The 23,691-nt window shown below is 43.3% G+C and overlaps 1 protein-coding gene across 1 annotated transcript in view; it reads left to right on the top strand.

Annotated features, from left to right (window-relative positions):
• The first annotated feature begins 1,740 nt into the window (after positions 1 to 1,740).
• The window catches only part of SLC6A5 (solute carrier family 6 member 5), a 70,480-nt gene continuing 48,529 nt past the window's right edge, over positions 1,741 to 23,691 (top strand). Inside the window, 10 exon segments of the mRNA XM_043973339.1 lie at positions 1,741 to 1,989; positions 3,341 to 3,865; positions 6,191 to 6,329; positions 10,409 to 10,540; positions 11,087 to 11,260; positions 18,915 to 18,999; positions 19,001 to 19,034; positions 19,036 to 19,055; positions 21,685 to 21,753; positions 21,755 to 21,815. Coding sequence (XP_043829274.1) covers positions 1,987 to 1,989; positions 3,341 to 3,865; positions 6,191 to 6,329; positions 10,409 to 10,540; positions 11,087 to 11,260; positions 18,915 to 18,999; positions 19,001 to 19,034; positions 19,036 to 19,055; positions 21,685 to 21,753; positions 21,755 to 21,815 — 1,242 coding nt within the window. The 5' untranslated portion in view covers positions 1,741 to 1,986.

Genomic DNA, 23,691 nt, shown 5'->3' with positions numbered 1-23,691 from the left:
GTTTCAGTCTACAAACGCTTGTGCCCAGGCATGGACCTCCAGGAGGTTAGATGAGCTGTCTTCCGTAGCCGCGATCACCCCTGTCGGGGGCCCCAGGAAGAAACAGAATCGTGATTCTTTTCTCCCCCACCTCTCTGCACCCTGGCTTACTCTGGCTCCCAGCGCGCCTCCGAAGTGGAAAGGGAGTGTGGACCCTGCTACCATTGTTTCCCCTCAGTAGTTCTTTACTAGCCCTGCAATGTAAAACATTGCACTGACAAAGGCAATCAGCCTTCTCTACATGCTCCCTTCTTTCAAAGGTGGAAGAGGGAGGGGAGAGTAGAGGCTGCGGGTAGAGGCTTTCTGCGGAAAGACCTGAGCTTTTATCTGTCTGGGTCGAGTGCAGCTGTGTGTACTTGGGTGAAGCGGGAAGGTGGGAGGGAGACAGGGGTGGGAGGGGGTGGTGGTGGTGATAGCCGCAGTCTCCACAGCTTCTGCAGGAAGACTTCGACTGCCTGCCCTTCCCCCAGTCTCCATTGGCGCAAACCGAACACCCAATACTATGTGGGTTAGTGGCGGTCTCTGCATTGTTCTTCCACTGCGTGGGGGATCCGGAGTAACGTAGTTACTGAGGTGACATAGAAGCTTTGGATCCCCAAATAAGGAGTTGGCTCAATGGGGGTTGGGTAGGGGGAGTGAGCGGGAACAACCTGTGATGTTGGATAAGGGCAAACCACAACCGTTCTTTCAACTCTCTCTTTAGAACCCTCCCCTTCCCTCCCACTCCACCCCCCCCCCCGCCCAAGCCCCTCGACCCTGTTCATGGGGAAAGAGGTTAATAAGGTTGGAAGGTCGGTTCTTAAAGGCAATAGTACTGTAATTTATGTCTTCTTGTCCCCCAGTCTCACTTTTCCGGGGAAAGATTTTTTTTTTACCTAGGAGGCATCTTTAATTCTCGTCCTCACCGCCCCCCGCCCATCTTGCGGCAGCACAGCTATACAAACTATGACTTTCTCTGTTCCACGGAAAGGGGTTGACTTTTTTTTTAATTGAAGGGAGCAAAGAAGGAGAGAAGTGGTGCATTTCCCTCCCCCTCCACTTACAAATAGAACTAAAAGTCACTCTAGGCTTGAAAATAACCCCTCTCCCTCCTAAAATCTTTCCCCTCTTCCTTGGGGTTAGAGGAACTATAGACTTCTTTCCCAAAAAGGGGCAGGGGGGAAGGACATCACCATTCCTCTCAGTGCTCTTGCTTATGTTAACGAAAGTTTAACATAAAGAACGTAAATATAAATGGATTCCACGAATCTTATTTAGAAAAATAAAGTGTGAGTGAATCTATGTATACCCAAGGACCCCATACATAGATAGGTGTTCCTTTATTATGAACACCCTGATCCTTTTAAACACCCTCAAACCTAACTCAGCACTGAGTACTGCTACTCAATAAAGATGGGGGTATCATTTTAGAATTTGACGCCCAATCTAGAGATCTGAGGAGACACCAGTCGGGCCTTGTTGATGAAGAGAAGGGACCACAGGCAACAACAATGACTTAACAACGGAAAAATAATGGGCCCAACCGCTTCTTTCTGGAGCGACGCTTCCTTTCGCTTTAGGTGCAGTGGGACGTGTTCCTCACATGTTTCCTTTAATTAGAAGGAAGCAAACTTCTGTCTTCTCCTCTAGCTGGGTTCGCTTTAGTAATCAGACCCCTATGAGTCACGCTGAACGCGCAAACCCCCTCCCGCCTGAGTGACAACCGGCCGGCGCACTCTCCGCTGTTGTTGTCCCTTTAAAATCGGAATTCAAGGGGTAATGATTTATCAAACTCTTATTATCAAGAAAATGTCAAACGAAGGGCACCTTGCTATGCACTGACGCAAACCCAAGCTTTCCCAGGGAGATATAGAAAGCTTCGCTCTGGACGAGCAAAATCCATTCTACTGTTTGTCCTGCAGGATCTTGTCTTCTACCAATTCAATCTGTTGCTTATTTAAGACAACAATGGTAAGTGCTTGTTTCTATTCCTTTTGGAGATGAAGAGGGTTGAGGAAAGAGGGAGATTCGCTTTAGAAATCAATGTTTAAAAAATGAAACTGGTGGATTTTCGGGAGGTGATTTGGGGGAGGAGAGTCTCGGCGCCTCAGGTATTTATATTTGTAAGTTTCCTGATAGCTCCCGGGTGCTGTCGGTCTGTTCAAGGTTGGAGGTCTCTTTGAACAGACTAGCCTGCGAGCGCTGTTCGTGGTGCTGAACAGCTAGATTCCTGAATACAAGGCGGAGTAGCCCACGGATATAGAAGCAACTGTGAAGGGACCCTAGACAGAACCACAGGTATTTGAGACTGATAAAAACCGAAGCCTATAGATCGGTGCATTTGTGAGATTGGACGGGGCCTGTTCAGATGTAGATTTATTTGTTGGTTCTAAGGTTTTAAGACGCCGTGAAAAGGTAGCAAAAAGAGTAGGGGGTTGTTTTCATTCCTGGGGGGTACGAGAGGGAGGACAATTAAGAAAATAAATGAGAATTAACAGCTTGCTTGGAAGCCATCGTATCAGATTAACTCTGGAAGGAGATTGAACTGTTGGAAACGGTCGTTCTCAGAAAAACTTTACAAATTCCTTTAGACCTTTTACAGATTTCGAGGAATGCCAACACGAGAAGGTAGTAACCAGTGCACACATTTTATCACTGCTTTTTTCGGTTTTTACACCCTCTTTGTTTGGCCGTGGAGCTCATCCCTTCTTCCCTATTTGACGGTTAATTATGTGGCTTTTTGAGAGCTCGGGATGGAGCAAACGGTATGGCGGTATGAGCAGGGGGACATTTTGGCTAGTGCTAAAGCTCTGGCTATATAGAATCTGCTGCCTGAGCCGCAGCAGCAGCTTGTCCATAGCCGAAAAAAAAAAGACAGTGTGCATTGTTGAATGACAAAGGAAATGGGGCGGAAAATTAAAGAATCTTTCTACACTGGTGATGGGGGAAGCAGGCACCCTACAGTCGTGATGTGAAACCCAAAGAGGCCGGGAGCACACAGCTGTAGAGATATTAGCTCCCGCCTCTCTTCACTCCTCTTACTTACCTCTCCCCCTCCCAAAATCATTCTTTAGGCTCTGCCTCTCTCAATTCACCCTTGAACTGGGAAGGCATATTAGCCTATTCATGAGATGTAGTCATTGAAGAGATGGGCTAATTGAAAAATATTGACTTGTCTATATGAAATCCTCACTCCAAATTACCTTGCTAGACATTTTGGAGCCGGTTATAAAATTATTGAAATATTCTTTTATCTGTGTACAGATACATATCAAAAGTATTGCGATTTTCTTTTTACTCGAAAGTGACATTGTGTTCTCAGGATTCCTCTGGACCGAAGGATATGAACAAGCCACTTGCAAATAGCTTGGAGGCTTCGGGAAACCCAGAAGGCTCCTCAGTCACAAGGACCAGTGTGGAGCCCGATCCTGCCCCTGCCGCCCCTTCCCAACTGACTAGGATTGCCAAGTCGGCTTCCAATGGCATTCAAACTTTCCTTTCGGAAGAAGCCAAAAGCTACGAGTCAGAGCGGACCAAAGTTGGCATCTGCAGCGCTAGGGCGCCGCTAGATTCTGCCTCCTGTCAGGATTCTATCGAAGCCCCTGCCCTGCAGACCATTCCCCCTACTGGGGGCCCGGGCCCAGGCAATGCTCAACATTGCAGGATTCCGGCCCTTCGAGGCGCCAGCATTGGAGGGGATGAGAGCGGGAGCCCGGGCAAGGGCACTCTGGAGAAGAACAGTGCCCAGGCTGCAGGTTGGATAAACATGAGCCAGAGCACCGTGGTGCTGGGCACAGACGGTATCACTTCGGTTCTGCCAGGCAGCGTTACGACTGCTACCCCCGCGGTAAGTTTGGGTTTTGCCTATCCCTCCCCGAACGCCCTCAGGCTGGCAAGACTTTTTTAGGCTTCACTGCCCTCGGTCCTTCACTGCCCCGCTTCTGCTAATTAGGCAGAGAGCCAGGAGAATAAGCGTTAGCCAAATGTTAAGATGAAACCAGAGTAGGAAGAGTCTTGACCTGTGGTGAATGGGTGGGTGCAACCAGAGGCAGTTTGGGGACTTCAATGCTCCAGGGTCTCCAAGTCATTGAAAGGGAGCTGAGGATGAGGGCATGGGATGTATCTGCTGAAGCGTTGCTAGGGCTGTTATTATGCAAGGCATAACTCCAGATCAGTAGAGGGTGGTAGTTGTGGGAGGGGACAGAGCTGACTCCAAAATATGAGTTGGAGCCTCAGTAGCATGTTTGGTCAGGGCAGAACCACTTCTTTTAACAGGTATAACCCTTCCTATTTGTGATTAATTTTGTGCCCTTACTGCCATTGTCTGTCCAATATCTATTGGAATTATTTATGACAAAATGAACTAAAAAATTCCAGGGTGGTGAAGTGTTAGCATACCCTCCCCCAAAACCCTACTCCCATACAAGGGTAGGCAAATGCTGAGGAGCTGAAAGTAGCACTTGAAACAATTTGTCGAAACATGGTCAGCCCTTTGCCCTTTCCCTATGGTAGATAAATGCCTCTTCCCTTTAGTTCCTTTCTTTTTCTTCCTTTCTCTCCCTTCCCATTATTTTCCTTTGACCTCCTTTCCTGCCTACAGTCTAAACATGTCAATGGTTCCCAAGGCCATTAGCTAAATCTATTGGGGGGGCCCTTTTCCACCTAGGAGTTGGGGAGCTGAGAGTTACAAAGATTGCCTGCTTGGGATCAGGTAATCCTATCTGCAGGATTTGAGGTGAAAATTCTCTTAAGTAGCCTTTCTTCCCTGAACTCCTGGTCCTTCATTTGAGAATCCCTTCTTTATTCTTCTCCCTCCATGTTCCTTTGGCCCCCTTCCCTCCCCCCCCCCACATCTCTGAGTCAGATTAAATATGTATCAGAGGGCTCTAACTCTTAGGCAAGAGAAGGGATTGTACTGAGATGGAGAGGATAAAGGCAAAGGACACATTCCCTCCACTTGCTTTAAAAACAAATAAATTTCCATGGAGCAAAGATGTTTTACGATTCTTTCTGGGCCTGCCCTCCGCAGAATCAAAAGCACTTAGCCAGTTGGTAAAAATGCAGATGGACAGAAAGACTTGTTATTTTTCTTTCTACCTCTAAACTGTCCTTGCTTTTTTGAATGAACAGGGCAGAGCTTCAATTCCATTCTGTCCCTTTCTACATGTCTCCCTACTCTCAGACCTATGGAAGGAGAGAAGGGAATATCCCAGGAAGATCTAGTCCTTATTCTTGCCTGATTTAAGACCTATATCCCTCCACCCCCATCGCTCATTCTTTCCAACCTTTGCCTTCTCCTCTCCTACCCATTTATTCCCTTCGAATTTCTTCTTCACCTTTTCCTTAGCATTTTTCTTCGTAAATTATCCCATTTTCAGAGGATCGAGATAACAGGGTCCCTTTTCGAACCCAATCGACAAAAAGGTCATAGAACACAGGCTGGTGACATCTGAGATATACAGACGTTTTGGAGGAGGAAGGGAAAGGAGCTGCAGTGGCCAGGGCCCCTAAAATCCCAGTCTAGTGACCTGCTCCCCACCTTTTAAAAATTTGTTTGCCAGACAGACGTCTGTGGGACCTGCCTCGCCATTCCTGAAAGCCTAGTTCGTATATTAGCTGCCCGCAGGGGTGAGGTATTTGGGCGAAAGGCTTCTTTCAGATATCCATTTCCAAAGAGTAAGATTCAAGGGAAAAAACAAAAACAAACCAAACAAGGTTTTGGACGACAGTGCAGAATGTACTTCCCTGCTATTCTCTCCCACTCTACTGCCCTGAAAATACCTTGGAGATTGTTTCACCATTTCGAAAATCTAGACCTTTCCACCCCTCAACCATGCCTTCCCTCCAACCGTAGTAGAAAGCACTTCCAAGCTAAGCACACCCCTCCCCCATCCCACCCGATGTAGGAGCTGTGCATACAACGTCCCTAGGTTACGTAGTGAGAAAGAGTTCAGTGAGCTTCCCCAATTTTGCTTTAGCTCAGGTACCTACGGAAAGTGCTTGGTCAGGTGTATTTTGTTTGGTTGGTTTTTTGGTTTTTTTGAGGGGGGAGGATAAAAGAGGAGGGATGGGCTTGGAGGGTGAGGGGTGAAAAGGGAAGCATGAGGAACTTGCTTGCGGAATGGACATTAGGCTTGTTATAGGACCGACCAATGTGCTTTTCCACCCCCAGGATGACGATGAAGGGGATGAGAATAAAGCCCGAGGGAACTGGTCTAGCAAACTGGACTTCATCCTGTCCATGGTTGGGTACGCAGTGGGGCTGGGCAATGTCTGGAGGTTTCCGTACCTGGCCTTTCAGAATGGGGGAGGTAGGACTTTCTGTTCTATTTCCTCCGGGAGGGGTTACCGGGCGCGGCTACTGGGCGTTATACCGGGTGTGGGAGGGACGGTAATTCCACCTGGAATGGAGTTCTGGGCTGTTTCCCACAGTACTTGAGGGCTCTGACACCATCCAGTCTCTTGCTAGTTACTTAACCGTATAGATTCACGATCCAAGTAGGACTCACCACTTACAACCCTGAGCATGGGAAATTAACCTGGGAAGTTTGGGCTTGGGGTGTGGGTCTATTTGCTTTAATAATCACCATCCTGTCCTCGGGACAACGGAGTCCTTTATCACACCCCTCTCCTACACACACACACACACACACACACACACACACACACGCACACGCACACACACACGCATACGCACATGAAGCAGTAGGGTCTTAATCGGTCTTTGCATTAACTGCACCAAGAATCGTGTGCGCTAAGGCTGATCTAGGCGCCTAGAATCTTAAAGGAGATTGAGATCCTATCCCTCCAGGAGAACACACTTAAACCAAAATTTTACAACCCAGAGATTCCCCACTCCAAAGAGGTTATTAACAGTAACTTGACAATTGTTCTACTTATCTGAAGTGGTTCCATGCTGTCTAATGTGAGTACCATATTAATTAATCTGGTATTAATACTTGTTAAAAAGAATTGAGTGATGGGGAGGTGACGGTAACTTCTCGAACATATATGACTGCACACACAATCATACACATTGGCAGGACACTCTTTTCGGGGAGCTAAATACGACCTCGAGCAATTTTTGTTGCTTTCACCTTTACTGCGAGTCGAAGGGACTCTTTTGGAAGGGGGAGCCTTTTCTAAATGGGGTAGGCGTCCTCTAACAAGCGAGAACCAGTGGCTGGAACTTTCAGGGTCCTCGAGTTCTCTCTTCACCCGCCCGGATTAGATGGTTCCTTACTCTTTCCGCGCCTGCTGGAAAATTTAGCAAATTTTGAAGTGACCCAAGGCGCTTCTGACTCTAGTAACTACTTTCGTAGTTTGCTTTGGGACCGCAATTCTATCTAATCTCTGATGTCCTCGGGCCAATCCAAGTCACTTGGCTTGGCTGTCCTAGAAGAGCTATCTCTAAAGTGGAGGTCCGACTTTAAAGCCCCCAGTACATCTCGGCTCCCCCATCTCACTTCGGAAATGCTCAGTGTTGAATAGCGAAAAGGTAGCTCTCAAGTCCACCTGTACTGGTAGTTCTGTGAACCAAGGAAGTCTCTTGAGTCTTGATTCCTCCAGAGGACGAAGGTGGCTTCTAGGGCAACGAAAGGATAGAAGTTGTGTTGATTGCCCACTCTCCCCCACCTGGAAAAGCTACGTAATGCTGCCAGGAGGAGGTGTGATGAGTTGTGCAGTGAGTCAAGAGAGCTGGTTTAGGGCTCACCCTGACACATACTAGCTGTGTGACCTTGGGTGAAGCACCCTTTCATTTCCTAAGCACCTCTCTAAAACTGAATTCCAAGGTGTGATCGGCATCTCTGAGGGAATTTCTACGGTGGGAATTCTTCACACAATTGTAATCTCAAATCGAGATGGAAAAAAACAAACATATTAGCCCCCCTCCCCCTCCCAAATACTCACTCGGGGACACAACTTTTGCCATGCAGTTAGTATCTATAAGAACATGTAGAGATGTCAGTAACTAAGGTTCTTTTTCCCCTCAAGAATAGTTTTGCCCTGTAATTAGCTGGGGGCCATGAATATGGATATTAAAAAAAATACATATTTTTTTCCTCCAACTACTTTCGAACAGAAGTTGAAGCAGTTCCTTGAATCATTAAAACCAGCCTTGGATTCAAGAGTACTGCGTTCAAATCCGCCCTCAGACACTTTGACCTTACTAGCTGTGTGACCCTGGGCAAGTCACTTAACCCTCATTGCCCTACAACAAAAAAAGAAATAAAAAAACCCATTATTCTGAGAAAGGATCCCGCGACCCCAAAAAGGCGAAGGGCCCTTGCTGTACTTGTATTTCTCTATTCAGCTTGCTTAGTTTTCCTACAGCGTAATGTTGGCGTTTCTGAAATTAAGTACCTAGCAGGTTTGCTTAAATCCATTTTAGTTATTGACTCGCCTTGGGGGCTTGGTAGGGTTCCTACTTTTTCTACCGCCTCCAGCACTAGATCTAGGATCCTTCCTTTTTCCGCACGGTACCCTTGCCCTGGAGCCGGGCACCCCTGGCGGTTCAAATCCTGGAGGCCTCGGACTGAGTATCTTTCTTTTATACACCATCGTTTGGGGGAATTGGAGGGGCGCTTACAGCCACGGGAGCATCCCCATCAACCCTCCCCCCCCCCAAAAAAAAAAAAGAAAACAAGCGCAGTGAATTCCAAGCAAAAGAACTCTGGGCAGTTGGCCAGGCTGTTTTCCCGCGCGTCCCTGAGCTGAGCCAATCATTTGCCTTCTTTCCTTGGCGGGGGCGGGCAGGAGAAGAAGCCCCTGGAATAAAGCGTTCTCAGCGTTTTTCCGCACTGCGGCTCAGGAAAGCCATGTTCTGAGCTCACCTTTCTTTGGAGCTTGGGTTGGCTGGGGGAGGGATGCGGCCCCTGAGGTTTTTCTAGAAAGGTTTATAGGGAAAAGATAGATCCCCACGTCCTGGGGCAGAGGAGGGGTGTCCCACACAAGAGCTCACTGCTGGGCTTGCTGAGTCTGCCAAACTGGCACTGCACCTACCGAGTCCTTGAGATCCTCTTGTTCAGCCTGCTCCCCTTCCCGTCCCCTCTCCGGCCACAATCGGGCACTCCGGATCTGTGACTGGCTACCTACCCCTGCAGCGAAGGAGCGCCCACATTATAGAAACAATCTTCTTTCACCACTTCTCAATCTCGATGCCCTCTGGATGGGAGTCTATGACCTGTCAGTCAGTTAGTTTTTAGTAAGCTCTTACGTGTGCCCTAGACAGTGCCAAACAGTGGAGTTATAAATAAAATTCACACACACACACACACACACACACACACACACACACACACACACACAGTCTGAAAGGCAGGGTTGACCTGGTTTTCATTTTCAGGAGAAACTGAGATTTCATAAATTCTAGAATTTTAGAATGGGAAGAGAATTTAGGGATTAATTTCAAGCCCCACCTAAAGCCAAGATATTCTGGCTAAAGATGCCAGTCTGCCTTGGGTGTTTTCTTGGATTCCAGGCCCTTACCACAGCACCTAATCACACCACCCCCAGTAGTGGCCTTGGCGTCAAAACCCAACCAAGCAACCAATACATCTTCCCACATGCAATGAAACACTCTTCAGGACATCAATGGCAGGTCATTCCACATCCTTGCAGAAATGTGCAAAGATGCTCAGATGATTCGAGGTGGTAAAAGGATAATTTTAGCAATCAAGTACCCAGTCTTGCAGATATAAAGGTGTTCTCCTAAACAAGAGTGATCTTATGAATGTTAAAGCAACCTGCCCCCACCCCAAACCAACAGCCAGCATGAAATAGTGGGATGTCTGCTGGTTTCAATCCAGTTCAAATCTTTTACTGTGGTCACAAATCACTTAAACTCTTAAGATTTTATTGACTATAAAATGAGGAGGTAGTAGTAGACATCCTCTGCGATTCCTTTTAGTTCTTTTTTTTGGGGGGGCAATGAGGGTTAAGTGACTTGTTCAGGGTCACACAGCTAGAGTCATGTGTCTGAGGCTGGATTTGAACTCAGGTCCTCCAGGAAAAGGGCTGGGCTTTATCCTCTGGCTGCCTGGCTGCCTTTCCTTCTAGTTCTTAATCTATTATCCTAAGATTAAAAAAAAAACTTCATTAAAAAACCTGAAATGACATGTCATGAATCAGTTCAACCAGAAGTGTTTTATAAAAATAATTGAAGTAGAGTACTAAAATATAATGTAAGATGGATACGAACCCAAAGATGGCTATCTTATGCTGATTTCTTACCCAAACTATCTGAGAGTTACTCCAAGGGTTAAGGTATAGTGGTACAGATGGGCAGGTGCTCTTCTTCCCTGCCCTATCTTGATGGCACATATTTTTTTTAGTCTTACTTTCTCTTTTCTGTTCCTTTCCCCCCCCACTTCTTGCTCTAATATCCAAGGTGCTTTTCTCATCCCCTATCTGATGATGCTGGCTCTGGCTGGTTTGCCCATCTTTTTTCTGGAAGTATCATTGGGGCAGTTTGCTAGCCAGGGCCCTGTGTCCGTTTGGAAAGCGATACCTGCTTTGCAAGGTGAGTTACTCTGCCCCTCTTCCCCAAAACAAGTCTTTGTTTAGTTTTCTTTTTCTCCCCCCCCCCAGGACACCCCAGTCTCTCTCCAAGCTTCTTCTTTAGGGGTAGTTACTATTAATTGTAGCTCTGGAATCTGGCACCATGTAACAGTGACCTTGGTATACCAAGAAGCAGGAAAGGGGTAGTCAGTCTTCAGTCCACCAACTCCAAGGCAAAGAGTCATTCCCATGGACACATGCCAGTTCCCAGCTTGCTCCACTGCATTCCAAACAGCCTGCCTCCTAATATCCAGGAAGGCTGCCTCACTCCCAGATCTGTTTCACTTAATGCCCAGCATTAGGAAGGTGCTTCAATCATGAAGTCTAGTTAGCCTAATAGTTTGACTTTCTTTGTTCTACTATTAACATTTTGGCTGCAAAAGATTCCATGTTCTATGCTCCTTCTTCTTTTCCCCTTCCCCCACAATAGTCCCTGGGGCAAATATCTGCATGGGATGGGATAGGATTTGTATTTGTGTTTACTAACCTGTGGTGTCTGCCTCCTTAGGCTGTGGCATCGCTATGCTGATCATCTCAGTTCTAATAGCCATATACTACAATGTGATTATATGCTACACACTTTTCTACCTGTTTGCCTCCTTTGTGTCTGTGCTACCCTGGGCTTCTTGCAACAACCCATGGAACACACCAGACTGCAAAGACAAAACCAAACTTTTATTAGGTAAGTTTGGATCAGCCCATATTTGATTTTCCCCCTTAATTTTAAAGATCTTCATGTGGAAATGTCTTTGTGATGTGACACAGTTGGACCTGAAAGAAAGCTGTCTATGTTTAAGGTTTGGGGTTAGGAAATGAAGAGAGCTGTCTTTAAAGGGTGGGGTTAGAAACTGAAGATTTGGGGACATTTATCTTGATTCACTTTCCACCTCTGAGTTAATACTTGAAAGATCATGGGAAAATCACTTGCACATCAAGTCACTGGCCCTGTTTCCTCATTTGTAAAAAATGGGTACCATTTAGTCCAGCATTCATATTACAGGTAAGGAAATTGAGGTTCAGGGAAATTGTGACTTGCCCAATGTTAATTAGTAGAACTCAGACTTGAACTCAGTTTATGTCTCTAAGTCCTGTATTCTTTCTACCATACCTTCCTGTCTTTGGAAAGAAGGAAGAGATGTGTGTTTGTGTGTGTGTGTGTTTGGGATATTTCCCAATAGGTGTGATGCTCTCTAACATTTTTTTAACACGATTCCTGGATCTGCTACTGAATAACTATGCGATGTTAGATAAGTCAAGTGACTGATATGGATTGTTTTTGTGAGGCTAGTATGAGGTAGTGGATGAAAATGTGCTTTGTAAAATGTTGTATATTCATGAGGGAATATGATGATTAAGATTAATATTTGTTAATTAAGTTTTCTTTGAAATTTCTTCAGTTGTCATGAAAATTTCTTGATACCTCCTTGTTAAATATTTGAATATCTCACCATTCATAGACTACTTCTGTTGTTGACAGGGTCTGTGTTGTTTGAAGAGGAAGTCATGAGGGTCAGTTAGAATTGCCTTTTCCCTCTAGTGTTGAGGTCTTATTTACACCTTTGAGTAATTTGGAAGGGAAAGATGAATCTCCCTCTCCCTCCAGAAGATATGCAGATGCATAATTAAACACAGTTTGACACCAATATGCTTTAGCCAAAAGAACATTAGATATGAAGTCTAGAAATCTGGGTTCTAGTCTCAGCTTGGCAACTTAATAGCTGTGTGACCTTGGACAAGTCACCTAATCTTTTTTAAACCTCTGTTTTTTCATCTGCAAAATTGAGGGGATATTGCCTGCAAAACCTTCTTACCGTTGTTTAGGGAAAAGTGCTACAGAAATGTCAGTAATCATTACTGTTTCTCAAGAGAGCTTTAACTTTGAAAGGTTAAAATACAGATGTCAAATTGAAGCCATCATTGTCCAGTAAAATGCTTACAACCAAAGACTTAGGAGGCACCTTAGGCCAACTCAAGCATCTTGTATGTAAGGAAACTGAGGCTCAAGGGGATTAACTGGTCTGTCCAAGCAAGGTCATATAGATAGTAGTCATCAGAGTTATGACTTAAATCTGGGTCCAGAGCTAGTGTTCTTTCTAATATAAAATCCTACTTTCTTATTTGGGGGTTCTTCCTCAAGCTACCATGAAGTCTTGGCACCTCCAAGGATTTTGTGTTCAGTCTTCTATGCAGTCACAGAATTAAAAAATCTGTTTGCCATAACTACTGGCCCCAAACCACCCTGATATATAGTTATTCTTACACTCCCACCTAGCCATCTGCCCTTGGCATGGGAGCCTGAATATCCCTTCTCCGTATTCTTTGGCTGTAGGAATCAAACCAAATAATGGATTCAGGCCATTTTAGATTTAAAGTTAGCCTGGAATCTTGCCCTGAAGTCCTGTGAGGCTATTTCATAAAGCAAGGTTATACCTTGGAGGCCAGAGGACCTCCAAGGAAATATCAGCTTGGAGCAGGGAGTTTTATCCCTGATTTAGCAGTTTGAGGATGATTTCCTCTGAGACACTGCAGAACTTGGACTCTGCTCTTGTGTTGTGCTCAATGTGAGCCTAAAGGCCAAATCCAGAACCCAAGTACCCCAGATCTTTCTCTCTCTCTCTCTCTCTCTCTCTCTCTCTCTCTCTCTCTCTCTCTCTCTCTCTCGGTGAGGCAATGTGGGTTAAGTGACTTGCCCAGGGTCACACAGCTAGTAAGTGTCAAGTGTCTGAGGCCGGATTTCAACTCAGGTCCTCCTGAATCCAGGGCTGGTGCTTTATCCACTGTGCCACCTAGCTGCCCTCATTTTCTCTTAAGAAGAATGTGGTTCTCACTCATTCACTCATTTAGTTTGGAGGGAGAAAGGTCTCCACCTCCCTCTTCCCTCCATACCTTGGTAGTTGTTACTAAGAATCAGTTGACTCCAGGAGCATCTGTGGTCTTGTAAGTGAAGTACAGTTATTCTGGGTGGATGCCTTATTTAATGTTTGTGATCATGGGCTAAAAAAAAAATCTGGGCACTCTGATAAGTACCTATTAAGTGTAGACCTCCTGCCATTAAATGTTTGAAAATGATGAATACTGTGTTTTACTGTCAATTGGATGTATTAAGTTTTTACCACATATAGCTTGAAATGCCCATGTGCCATTAAGAGTTGGATTTTCAGGGGGCAGCTAGATGGCACAGTTGATAAAGCACCGGCCCTGGATTCTGGAGGACCTGAGTTCAAATCCAGCCTCAGACACTTGACAGTAGCTGTGTGACCCTGGGCAAGTCACTTAACACTGCCCTGCAAAAAAAGAGTTGGATTTTCTGGTGTTAAAATGGCAGTATCTAATACTGTGATATTTTAAAAATGTATACTGTTTTGCACCCTCCTGTGGGTACAGCACCTTTGCCAGCTGCCTGCCTTGCCTGCTTCCTCCTCCTCCAGTATTAGTTCTGTATGGGAGAGTAAAAGACAAAAAGAAATAAAAGATTGATTCCTACCCTTAAGGAATTTTTAGTCTAGATGGAGGAGTAGCTAGGTGGTGCAGTGGATAGAGCACTGGCCCTGAAGTTGAGAGAACCTGAGTTCAAATCTCACCTCAGACACTTACTAGCTGTGAGACTCAGTGCAAGTCACTTAACCCCAATTGCCTTAAACAACGAGAGCCATCTCCAGTTGTCCTGATATGTATCTTGCCCGTGGACCCAGATGACTCTGGAGGAGAGAGTGAGATTGGTGACCTTGCACAGCCCTCCTTCATTTAAATCCAATTCAGTGAAAGTCCTGACATCACCTCCTGATGTCATGGTCCTCTTTTGGAGAATGACTGACAAACAACAGCAACAACTCTAGAGCTGGGTTCAAATACTGTCTCTGCTACTTATACCTGTGTAACCTTGGATACATCATTTAACCTTGTGGGGCTTCAGTTCCCTTCCAGTAATATGAGGGTAATTGGATTTATGGCCTCTGAGGTCACTTTCAGTTCTAAATCTATGAACTTACACTATGGTTTTCTTACAGATGAGGTGTAGGGAATAAGAATATCCTTGGCGATTTAAAACATGAACCCTTCCTTAAAGAACTCAATAATTTAGCAGCTATGACAAGTAAATTGGTTGTTCAGAATATGAATATAGGAAAGAGGTGAAATTGTTTATTTTGATTATATCCCTATAGATTATAAACTTGGTGGAGTGTAGGGTTAAATGTTGAATTTGGAGGTAGGGGGATATGGGTCCAAGTCTTGGTTACATTTCTCTACCTATGTTAATGTGGGCAGAAATCACTTTAAGTTTCTCTGGGTCTTAGTACCCTCATCTGTAAAATGAGGTGAATGTGACCAATTGCCATCTAGGACCCCGCAAGCTCTAAATTTGATTCTATGAGTTGTCTTTTTCTAATTTTATAGCAATGTATGTTTCTCTAGATTCCTACCAGAGAAACTTTGAGTAAATTGAGTAGAGGTATTTGTATGACTGCTTGGGGATGGTCTACTAACCTTCGGTGATTTTGATATTGAGGATTCACTTAAGTTGCTCACTGCTCTAAAAACTTCAGTGACTCCCTATTATCTCCTGAGCGAAGACCAAGCTTCATTGCTTGCCAAAGTCCTTCAAATACATCATTTCATGTTATATTACTTTTCCAGTTCTATTCCTAATAAATTTCCTGCCATGCATTAGGTATTTCAGCAACCTGGTCTCCTTTTGTCTTCTGAACATTGTGTCTATGGTGTGTTGCATTGAATTTAAGGTAGTTCTATATGCTTGAATGCTTTCCTTTCTTCACCTGTCGAATACCTACCTATCCTTAAAGTTCACTTCAATGTCATCTCCTCCAGGAAGTCTTCCCTGATAGCCCTTCCTTTTTGGACCTAGCCCTTAGTTTTGCTCTCTGCAGTGCACTCATCATGTACTATTGTGTAGTTTGTTTGTGTATCACTATCTATCTATCTATCTATCTATCTATCTATCTATCTATCTATCTATCTATCTATCTAGTCTGCGTCTGTCTGTCTGTCTGTCTGTCTGTCTGTCTGTCTGTCTGTCTGTCTATCTATCTACTATCCTCTCGGGGCAATGAGGGTTAAGTGACTTGACCAGGGTCACACAGCTAGTAAGTGTCAAGTGTCTGAGGGTCGAATTTGAACTCAGGTCCTCCTGAGTCCAGGACCTGTGCGTTATCCACTGCGCCAACTGTGTAGTTTATTTTTGTCTTACTCTTTGAGATCTTGGAACTGAGTGGTTCCAAACCTGCATCTCTCTAGTAGTGTTCACATAGCAATAGAAGTTAGTCAATATTTGTTGAATTGAGATAAAGAATAATTTCCCAGTAAAATGAGTCCTGTTGACTTTTTGGAAGAATGGGCACTCTATACCTAGCCCTGAAAGATAACAGAGACACGACCTATTTAAATATATAAATGTATCTTAATTTTAATTAGAATCTTTAATTAAATGAGCCACTCTCTTCCTAGTCTTAAGAAAGAACATGCTTTCAGTTTATTAAAATTGCCGCAGTAAACATAATTCCATCCTCACAATTAACGTGATCATTGTTTCCCTTCTTTGTTCAGGGTTGGTGAGCTGCAGAAAACGGGCTGGGAAGTTATCACTTTGTAGGGAGGGGTGCTGGGTTTAAGGGCTGGAAAGCACACTTTGCCCCTGGTGGTAGAAAGGGAATGCTGGAGAAAGGAGAGAAGGTCTGTACCGCAGAGTGGTGCAGTGCAGCAGAAGTCAGTGACCTTGCCTCCTCCCAGCACTCTCAGAGAGATATAATCTAGTGAGTGACTTGTAGTCACATGGTTTTTCAATGTCTTCTCCCCCATTTTTTTTCCTCTGCTTCAGATAGGTCAGAAAGACTTGCAGTTTGCTTATTCCCTACACCACCATGTTAGGTAACCATTTTCATGAAATGCTGCAGAATTAGAAATTACTGTCCTGCTAATTACAGAGACGCCTGTTTTCTGGGTTTAGTAATTTGCAAATAAGCCTGGGTGTTGGTGAACAAATGTTTTCTGGGTAAATATTTAACAGTTATTATATTGGTCCACCTGGAATTCCTTGTCATTTTGTTAAGCAGCACTCTGGTGATGATGGCTGCAAGGCAGTAGGTAATTACTACGTGACTATATAAGGAAATCTTGATTCATGGCTTGAAAAGTAGAACTAGGAAGAGATGTGAAGCCACGAAAAGGAGGCACTGAGCCATGCCAGGAGAGAATTGTTTAACACATGCTTTCTTTTTGTTTTATGCTGAAAAATGGCAGATTTAGGAGACTGTGCTAGTAGAGGGGAAAAAGCATTGGATCAAGAGGCAATAGACTTGAGTTCCAGACCCAGCTCTTCTACTAATTCCATGTATAATCTCACAGACCATAGATTTGGATCTGGAAAGGACCTCAGTGATTATCCATTCTGGTCTGTGTTTCAGAAAGGATTAGACACTGGGTTTGGAGTCAGGAAGACCTTAATTTGAAACTTCCCTGTGACTCTGGGCAAGTCTCTGAGCCTCTGTTTCTTCTGTTGTAAAATTAGGATGATAACAACAGCCCATATCATAACTACTAGCTAGAAAAGCCCTCTCTCTAGGTAATCTTACACTTCCACCTAGGGAGCTGCTAACAGTTGTTGCTAGGATCAAATGAGATTGCGTATATAAAGCACTTGGAAAATCTTAAAGCACTGTATAAATGGGGACAAAACAAATCATGACCTCCTGCCATTTTGTAGATGAGAAAAATGAGGCCCAGGAAGGTAAAGGTTTTGCCCAAGGTTACAAAGGTAGAGAAGCAGCAGAGTTGGATTCATACCCTGGATCTCTGACTCTAAGATCAGCCTTCTTTCTATTGTACCACACAGTGCCTTCCGTAGACAGATTTAAAGGATCTACTATGGGCCAGACACTTAGTAGGGAACTGGGGGAAAAAAAGGTAAAAGCAGAACAACCCCTACCCTCAAGGACTCAATTCTAACAGGGGAAACTACATGTACACAAAAATATAACATATATGCAAAGCAGCATAAAGGGTGATGATAGGAGGGGAAGGCACTAGAAGCTAGAGAGACCAGGAATGGGCTCTTGTAGAAAGTGGCACTTGAGCCATGTCTTGAAAGAAGCTGGGATTCCAAGAGGCAAAGGTGCGGAGGGAGGAGTTCCAGGTATAGGGGATGCCAGTGTGAAGGTCAGGTTTCAACCACCTATTAAAACCTCTTAATCTTCCAACTTTCATTCTCATTCTCCTCCAGACTGTAATTTCTACTTCCAACTAGATTAATTAATTAGTGCATGAATCTGGTCATGTTACTCAAAAATCTTCTGTGACTCTCTTTTTTTGTCTCAACTAAAGTTTAGACTTCTCAGCCTGGCATTCAAAATATTTGACAACCTTGCACCAAGTCTACTCTATAGTCTCATCTTAAATTACTTCTCTTCACCCACCATGATCTAGCTAAACTGGAAGTATTCTCTATCCACAAAACGTGGTCTGTATGTTCCTGCCTACATGTTTTTGTTCACTCTAGTTCCTATACCTAGATCAGTCTCTTTCTTCCATTGAATTCTTGGCTATTTTTTAAGCAATGCAACATGCTAAATGAAGTCTTCCCTATTTTTTCTCATGGGTGTGCTAGGACCAGCTTAAACCAGCTAGTGAGAGCTGATTTTTAAAATTTAAAGTGTGAGCATTTATCTTCTGGAAATCTGCATAACCTGCCAATTCAGGGCTTGATTTATTGTTTGTGATCTAAATTTAAGAAAGTAATGGAATAATTGTTTAATAATTCAGATTAAACCTAAAAATGTGTCATGGTACATTCTACCTTGACCTACCCCCCCCAGTCAATTTTTTTTAAACATTTACCAGCACATCCCTGCTCATTGGTAGCAGTCATGACCTTTGGCCCTGATACATCATTGTTTTGAACTTCTCCAATGTATGTCTCATATATTGTGTATTGTAATTTTTGGTCTAGGTTTCCATGACTCATATAATTTTTATATCGCTCTTAACTTCTAGCACAGTGGTCTGTATAAAGCAGGTACTAAATAAATGCTTGTTAAATTGTTTTTCTTATTGGTTTGAAATCCAATGCTCTGGATCTTTTGGTGATTTTCAAGAGGTTTAATTTGTCTAATTCCAGAGGACATCACTCAGTATTTTCCTGAAATCACTATATTTGGGAACTATATTTAATCTCCATTTTTAGAATTCCTGAACATATGCAGATGCTTCTTTTTTTAAATATTTAATTTTTGCATCCCTCATGCCTGATATAATTCTTGGCCCATGACAGGTTTTTCATAAATGTTTGCTGATTGATTGATTTTTCCTCTTCATCTCCCAAACAGATTCCTGTTTTGTTGGTGATCATCCAAAAATACAAATTAAGAACTCAACTTCTGTATGACTTGCCTATCCAAACTTGACAATGTTAACTCACCAGCCAGGCCAACAAGACATTCGTCAGTGGGGAGTGAAGAGTATTTCACGTAAGAAGGAAGTTTCTTAGAGAACTTCCAATTCCCTTCCACAAGAAGAACACATGAGATCAATTGGTGAACATATAGCAGTCCCAAATCAGAGTCAGCCAAGGTTTTCTAGTCTGCAGATCAGAGGAAAGGGTCGCATCACTAATTTGTCACATCTCCCATATCTTCCTTACTGAAGTGGCAAATGCTGGGTTTTCTCTGTGGCATGCTGCCTGGAAGCTTCTTTACTTTGGTAAATGTCTTGTAGAACCAGCAGAAGGAGAGTCAGGTTGAATAATAGTAATTAGTGAGTCAAGTAATGTAACCCCCTAAACCCCCTCATACATAAAAGCTGGTTCAGGTTTGATGCCCTCAGTGGGTCAGTACCCACTCAAAACCTCAGCTCATAAACTCTTTCTGATGTATTTACCTTGCTAAGACGACCATGAAAGACACATTAATTCAAAGCAAAAGACAAATCCAACAGTATAGGTGAATTGAGCAGCAAGAGAACATTCCTTCCATACCCACTGGGTGTACAGTTCTCCCATAGTTTCTGTATCCCCAGCAGTAGGGTGCATATTCATGCAGAAATCATGAATGTTCATGCATGTATAGACTCTATACATGCAGGGAGTACGTACTTTGGTAGTTGTGTTTAGGGCACACTGTGTGTCTAGGGTAATTGACACTTCTGACACTACAGAACAATGTTATTCACGGGTGATGTCATCATGCTGTTCTCTGATGAGTTCCGTGTTATAGCTGCTGGGTCCTCTTTGCTGTCACTTTGCAGTGCTCTCTAAATTGCTCTCTGCTACCACCTTGTGTTTGCAGCTGCTAGTATACTTTTCCTTTACTCCACAGTTCTGGTCTTTTATACCACACAAGCCATTCCTAAGACTGTGAGTAACGTAGCTTAGCCTCAGAATCAAATCCTAAACCAGCAAAAGGTCCTCAATCCACAACTGTCTATTTTTAGGCTACTCTTTTCCCAAGGTTACTGTACCTGACACTACCTAGATTTGGGGTTGGAATATATATTTTTTAAGGTCTTCTCAAATTCAGATTGACAGTCTGGATCCCTTCAAACCATTTTGGGGACCTGACTAAAAAAAAAAAAAGCACCAAAGAATTATTTATGTGGCCCATTGTGATGAAATTCTTTGTGTGTGTGTTGTGTGTGTGTGTGTGTGTGTGTGAATAATGTTTCTAGTTGAAATGTAAATAAATATGAGGACAATAATAAAAAGACTAGGTAAGGTCTGAGATAATTGTCATCGGTATGCTGTTGTTTGTACTTTGTCCTCCAAGAGGACCATGACATCAAGATGTGATTATGACTTGCAGTGAATGGATTTAAGTGAGGCAGGGCTGTGCAAAGTCACCAGCCTCACTCTCCCCTACCCAAAACCATCTGGGTCTAGTGGCAAGATATACATCCGGATGACTGGAGATGGCCCCAGATACTGTGGGAGACCTTGGACTTTTTAAGCTAAGATCTTCCTTGGTCTGTTTGCCTGAGGCAACACCCTGTCAGTGATTAAGGCAAGTAAGGAATGAGGCAAAGAATGGCTTCCTTTACTCAGTCAAAACAAACAAATAAATAAAAATCTTCAACAACCTACTTCCTCCCAACGTGGGCAGGACGCCTTTAAGTTTAATCAAGATCATTAACATTTTCTCCATCACTTTCTTAAGTCAAGAGACAATCAACAAAACAATGAATTAAACCCTGGTTTGTAGTTTGCAGGTTTTCAAGCATAAGATTCTAGCAAACCAGTTCTAGCACACTTCTACATATAGACCATCTCTTTATATACTTTGTTCTCAGTTTCTTTCTTTATTACACATATCTGCCAAAATACAGTGCCTTACTGATCTCCTAAGAACTTCCCTCCTCTGGTAATAATACCCTTATTAATCATGGTTATGATAATAATATTACTAAGAGCAAAATTTTGATGAACTCAACCAGAGCTTTCAATTAATTGGAATTTCTGTCTCAAAAAGAGGAAAATGACAGGAAAATAAACTTTATTTCTACATACTTGGGTATTGATGTCTCCCTGGGTATGTTCTGGGGTCCATACATTTTACCTCCTATAACTATATACACTATATCACTGGACAACAAGAATTGAGAGTCACAGATTTTGGATCCTCAGCCATTAAATAAACATTACAATGATATACTCTAGAATTTACTTAGGAAGGCATTACATACATTTTAGAATGGCTTTGAATAGATGTATACAAAGAAAGGCTTACTTAGCTCTGGGAGGGTGTAGGGAAAGGGATTAACTGACCCAACAAAAAATGTACTTACTGAGTACCTACAATGTTCAAAGTATTGTAGATACAAAAACAACTGAAAAAAGATTATTGTCTTCAAGGAACTTCTATTACTGTTTTATTGAACTGTTAAGATATCCTGAGTGTCTCCAGCATGGTTAAAACCAAACCCAAGGAGGTATGCCTGCTTTGTGTAGCAAGGGCTCAAGTCACTGTATCCTCCTATCCATTAATTTAAAGTCTCTACCCTAGAATGCTCAGGGACTCGGGAGTGATCAGGTGTAGTGGTGTTAAAACCCCCCTCTGCTGTTGGTTGACTACAGCCTAACTTACTGTCACTGTCTTTTTGACTCAGGTACTTTGTGTTGAAGATTTCTGCTGGGATTGAATATCCTGGTGAGATCAGGTGGCCGCTAGTCGTAGTCTCTTCTTGGCTGGGTGATTGTATATGCATCCCTTGCTAAAGGCATCAAGACATCAGGCAAAGTAAGAGTTTCTCTTTACTTACTAAAGCTAAACTTCTGACCCACTTTCTAGGTGGTAAAGCATTAAATTATAGTTGTCACCAGAGGCAGTGCCCTGGGGTGTGATTGGTCACCTGGAGGCCATTGGAGGCAAAATGGATCTTATTTTCACCCATAAATAAGGCCAGTGAAGAGATGTGAAGAAGATGGAATGGCCCCCTGCAAAACCGCTCCCCAATTCCATTTTGGTTACACCTTCCTACAGTGCTGGTCTATGGTCTCTTGATCTCAACTTAATGTTAACCAGTCCTCACCAAGTATTGAGGACTTTGATATTAGCTGGTCAGATGCAATACCTCCTACAAGTGATAGTATTTAACAGGGGAGACCAAAATCCCTTTAAGAGCCAAGGTCAAAAAAACCCAACCAACCAACCAACCAAACAAACAAAAGAAACCCAACAACAACAACAAAAATATCCAAGGGCATATAAGTAGACTATGGATTTTGGGTGAGCAGGTGATTATGTTTGAGTGGGAATCCTTGGATTCCTGCTTCTAAATTCTTGCCCCTTATCCAAGACAGCATGTTAAGGTAGTGATTCTTCATGTTTTTGTGTCATGATCCCCTTTGGCATTTGTTACCTACATTCATAACTAAGGTAACTGCTGAATTTTAGTTAGAGGTTAATGTAAATAAGGATATTTTTCTCCATACAAGTTCACAAATGCCCTGAAATCTATCCATGAACCTTTTGGGAAACCTTGGGCATAGATTAAAAATCTCTGCTTTTGGGGCAGCTAGGTGGCACAGTAGATAGAGCACTGGCCCTGGAGTCAGGAGGACCTGAGTTCAAATCGAGCCTTAGAAACTTGACACTTACTAGGTGTGCAACCCTGGGCAAGTCACTTAACCCCAACTGCCTCACCAAAAAAAAAACTCTCTGCTTTAAGTGTTGCTGTACTAAAATAAGCAAAGAAACAAACAACTCTATTTAGAAAAAAATCAGACAAAATTGTGAGGTCTATCTCGGACACTTTTTGTCTCCCAGTACTCCAGGGAACTCCAGTCTACTTTTAACTTCTCATTGCCTTGGACTTACTTTCCTGATTTCTGCTATGTTGGGGCTTGCTGCTGCCCTGTTTCCTTCCCATTGAAAAGATTTGTTGAACCTTCCAATGTGTTAGTGACCTTATTTCCATTGCCCCAGGTTTTTAGAGCTAGAAGGAACCTCAGTCAGCCTACAATTAATTTCTCTTCATTTATTTTTATTTTATGTTTGTTTGTGGGGCCATGAGGTTAAGTGACTTGCCTAGGGTCACACAGCTAGTAAGTGTCAAGTGTCTGAGGTCGATTTGAACTCAGGTCCTCTTGAATCCAGGCTGGTGCTTTGTTTCAACTGTATCACCTAGCTGCCCATTTCCTTCATTTTAAAGATAAACAAGACCCAAAGAGGAGAAGTGATATATTGGGTCACCTAACTAGTTCTAGAACATCTGGGACTAGAACTCAAGTCTCTCCCAATTCCCTGCCTAATTTGTTTTTATATTGCTCCCTAAGCTGTAGTTTTTATTTAGTATATGAGAAGACTTGAACCCACAACCTTCAACTCCAGAGGCAGTTCCCAGAGAATAGAAGGCTCATTAGAGATTCTGGGCTCTCTCTTTGGATCTAAGTTTAGTGTAAACACTCTTCCCATTTCTATAACCTCTTTAGGACTCATTGGACCCTGGTTTTTAGCCAAATAACTTTCTAGAAGAAACATATGAGGTGTTTGGTTAGTGGTAATTACTCCAAAAAAGAGAACCAGAAAAACTCTGGGAATGATCTTGTAAGCTACAGAGCAAAGGTTGGTTGGCTCAGGGAAGGTGTAAATGGAAGGAGAGATGCTTCTAGGT

This window comes from Dromiciops gliroides, chromosome 6, assembly GCF_019393635.1.
Source record: "Dromiciops gliroides isolate mDroGli1 chromosome 6, mDroGli1.pri, whole genome shotgun sequence".
NCBI classification, from domain to species: Eukaryota; Metazoa; Chordata; class Mammalia; order Microbiotheria; family Microbiotheriidae; genus Dromiciops; species Dromiciops gliroides.
Note: the sequence above shows the minus strand (reverse complement) of the source record. Positions and strands in the feature narration are given on the sequence as shown.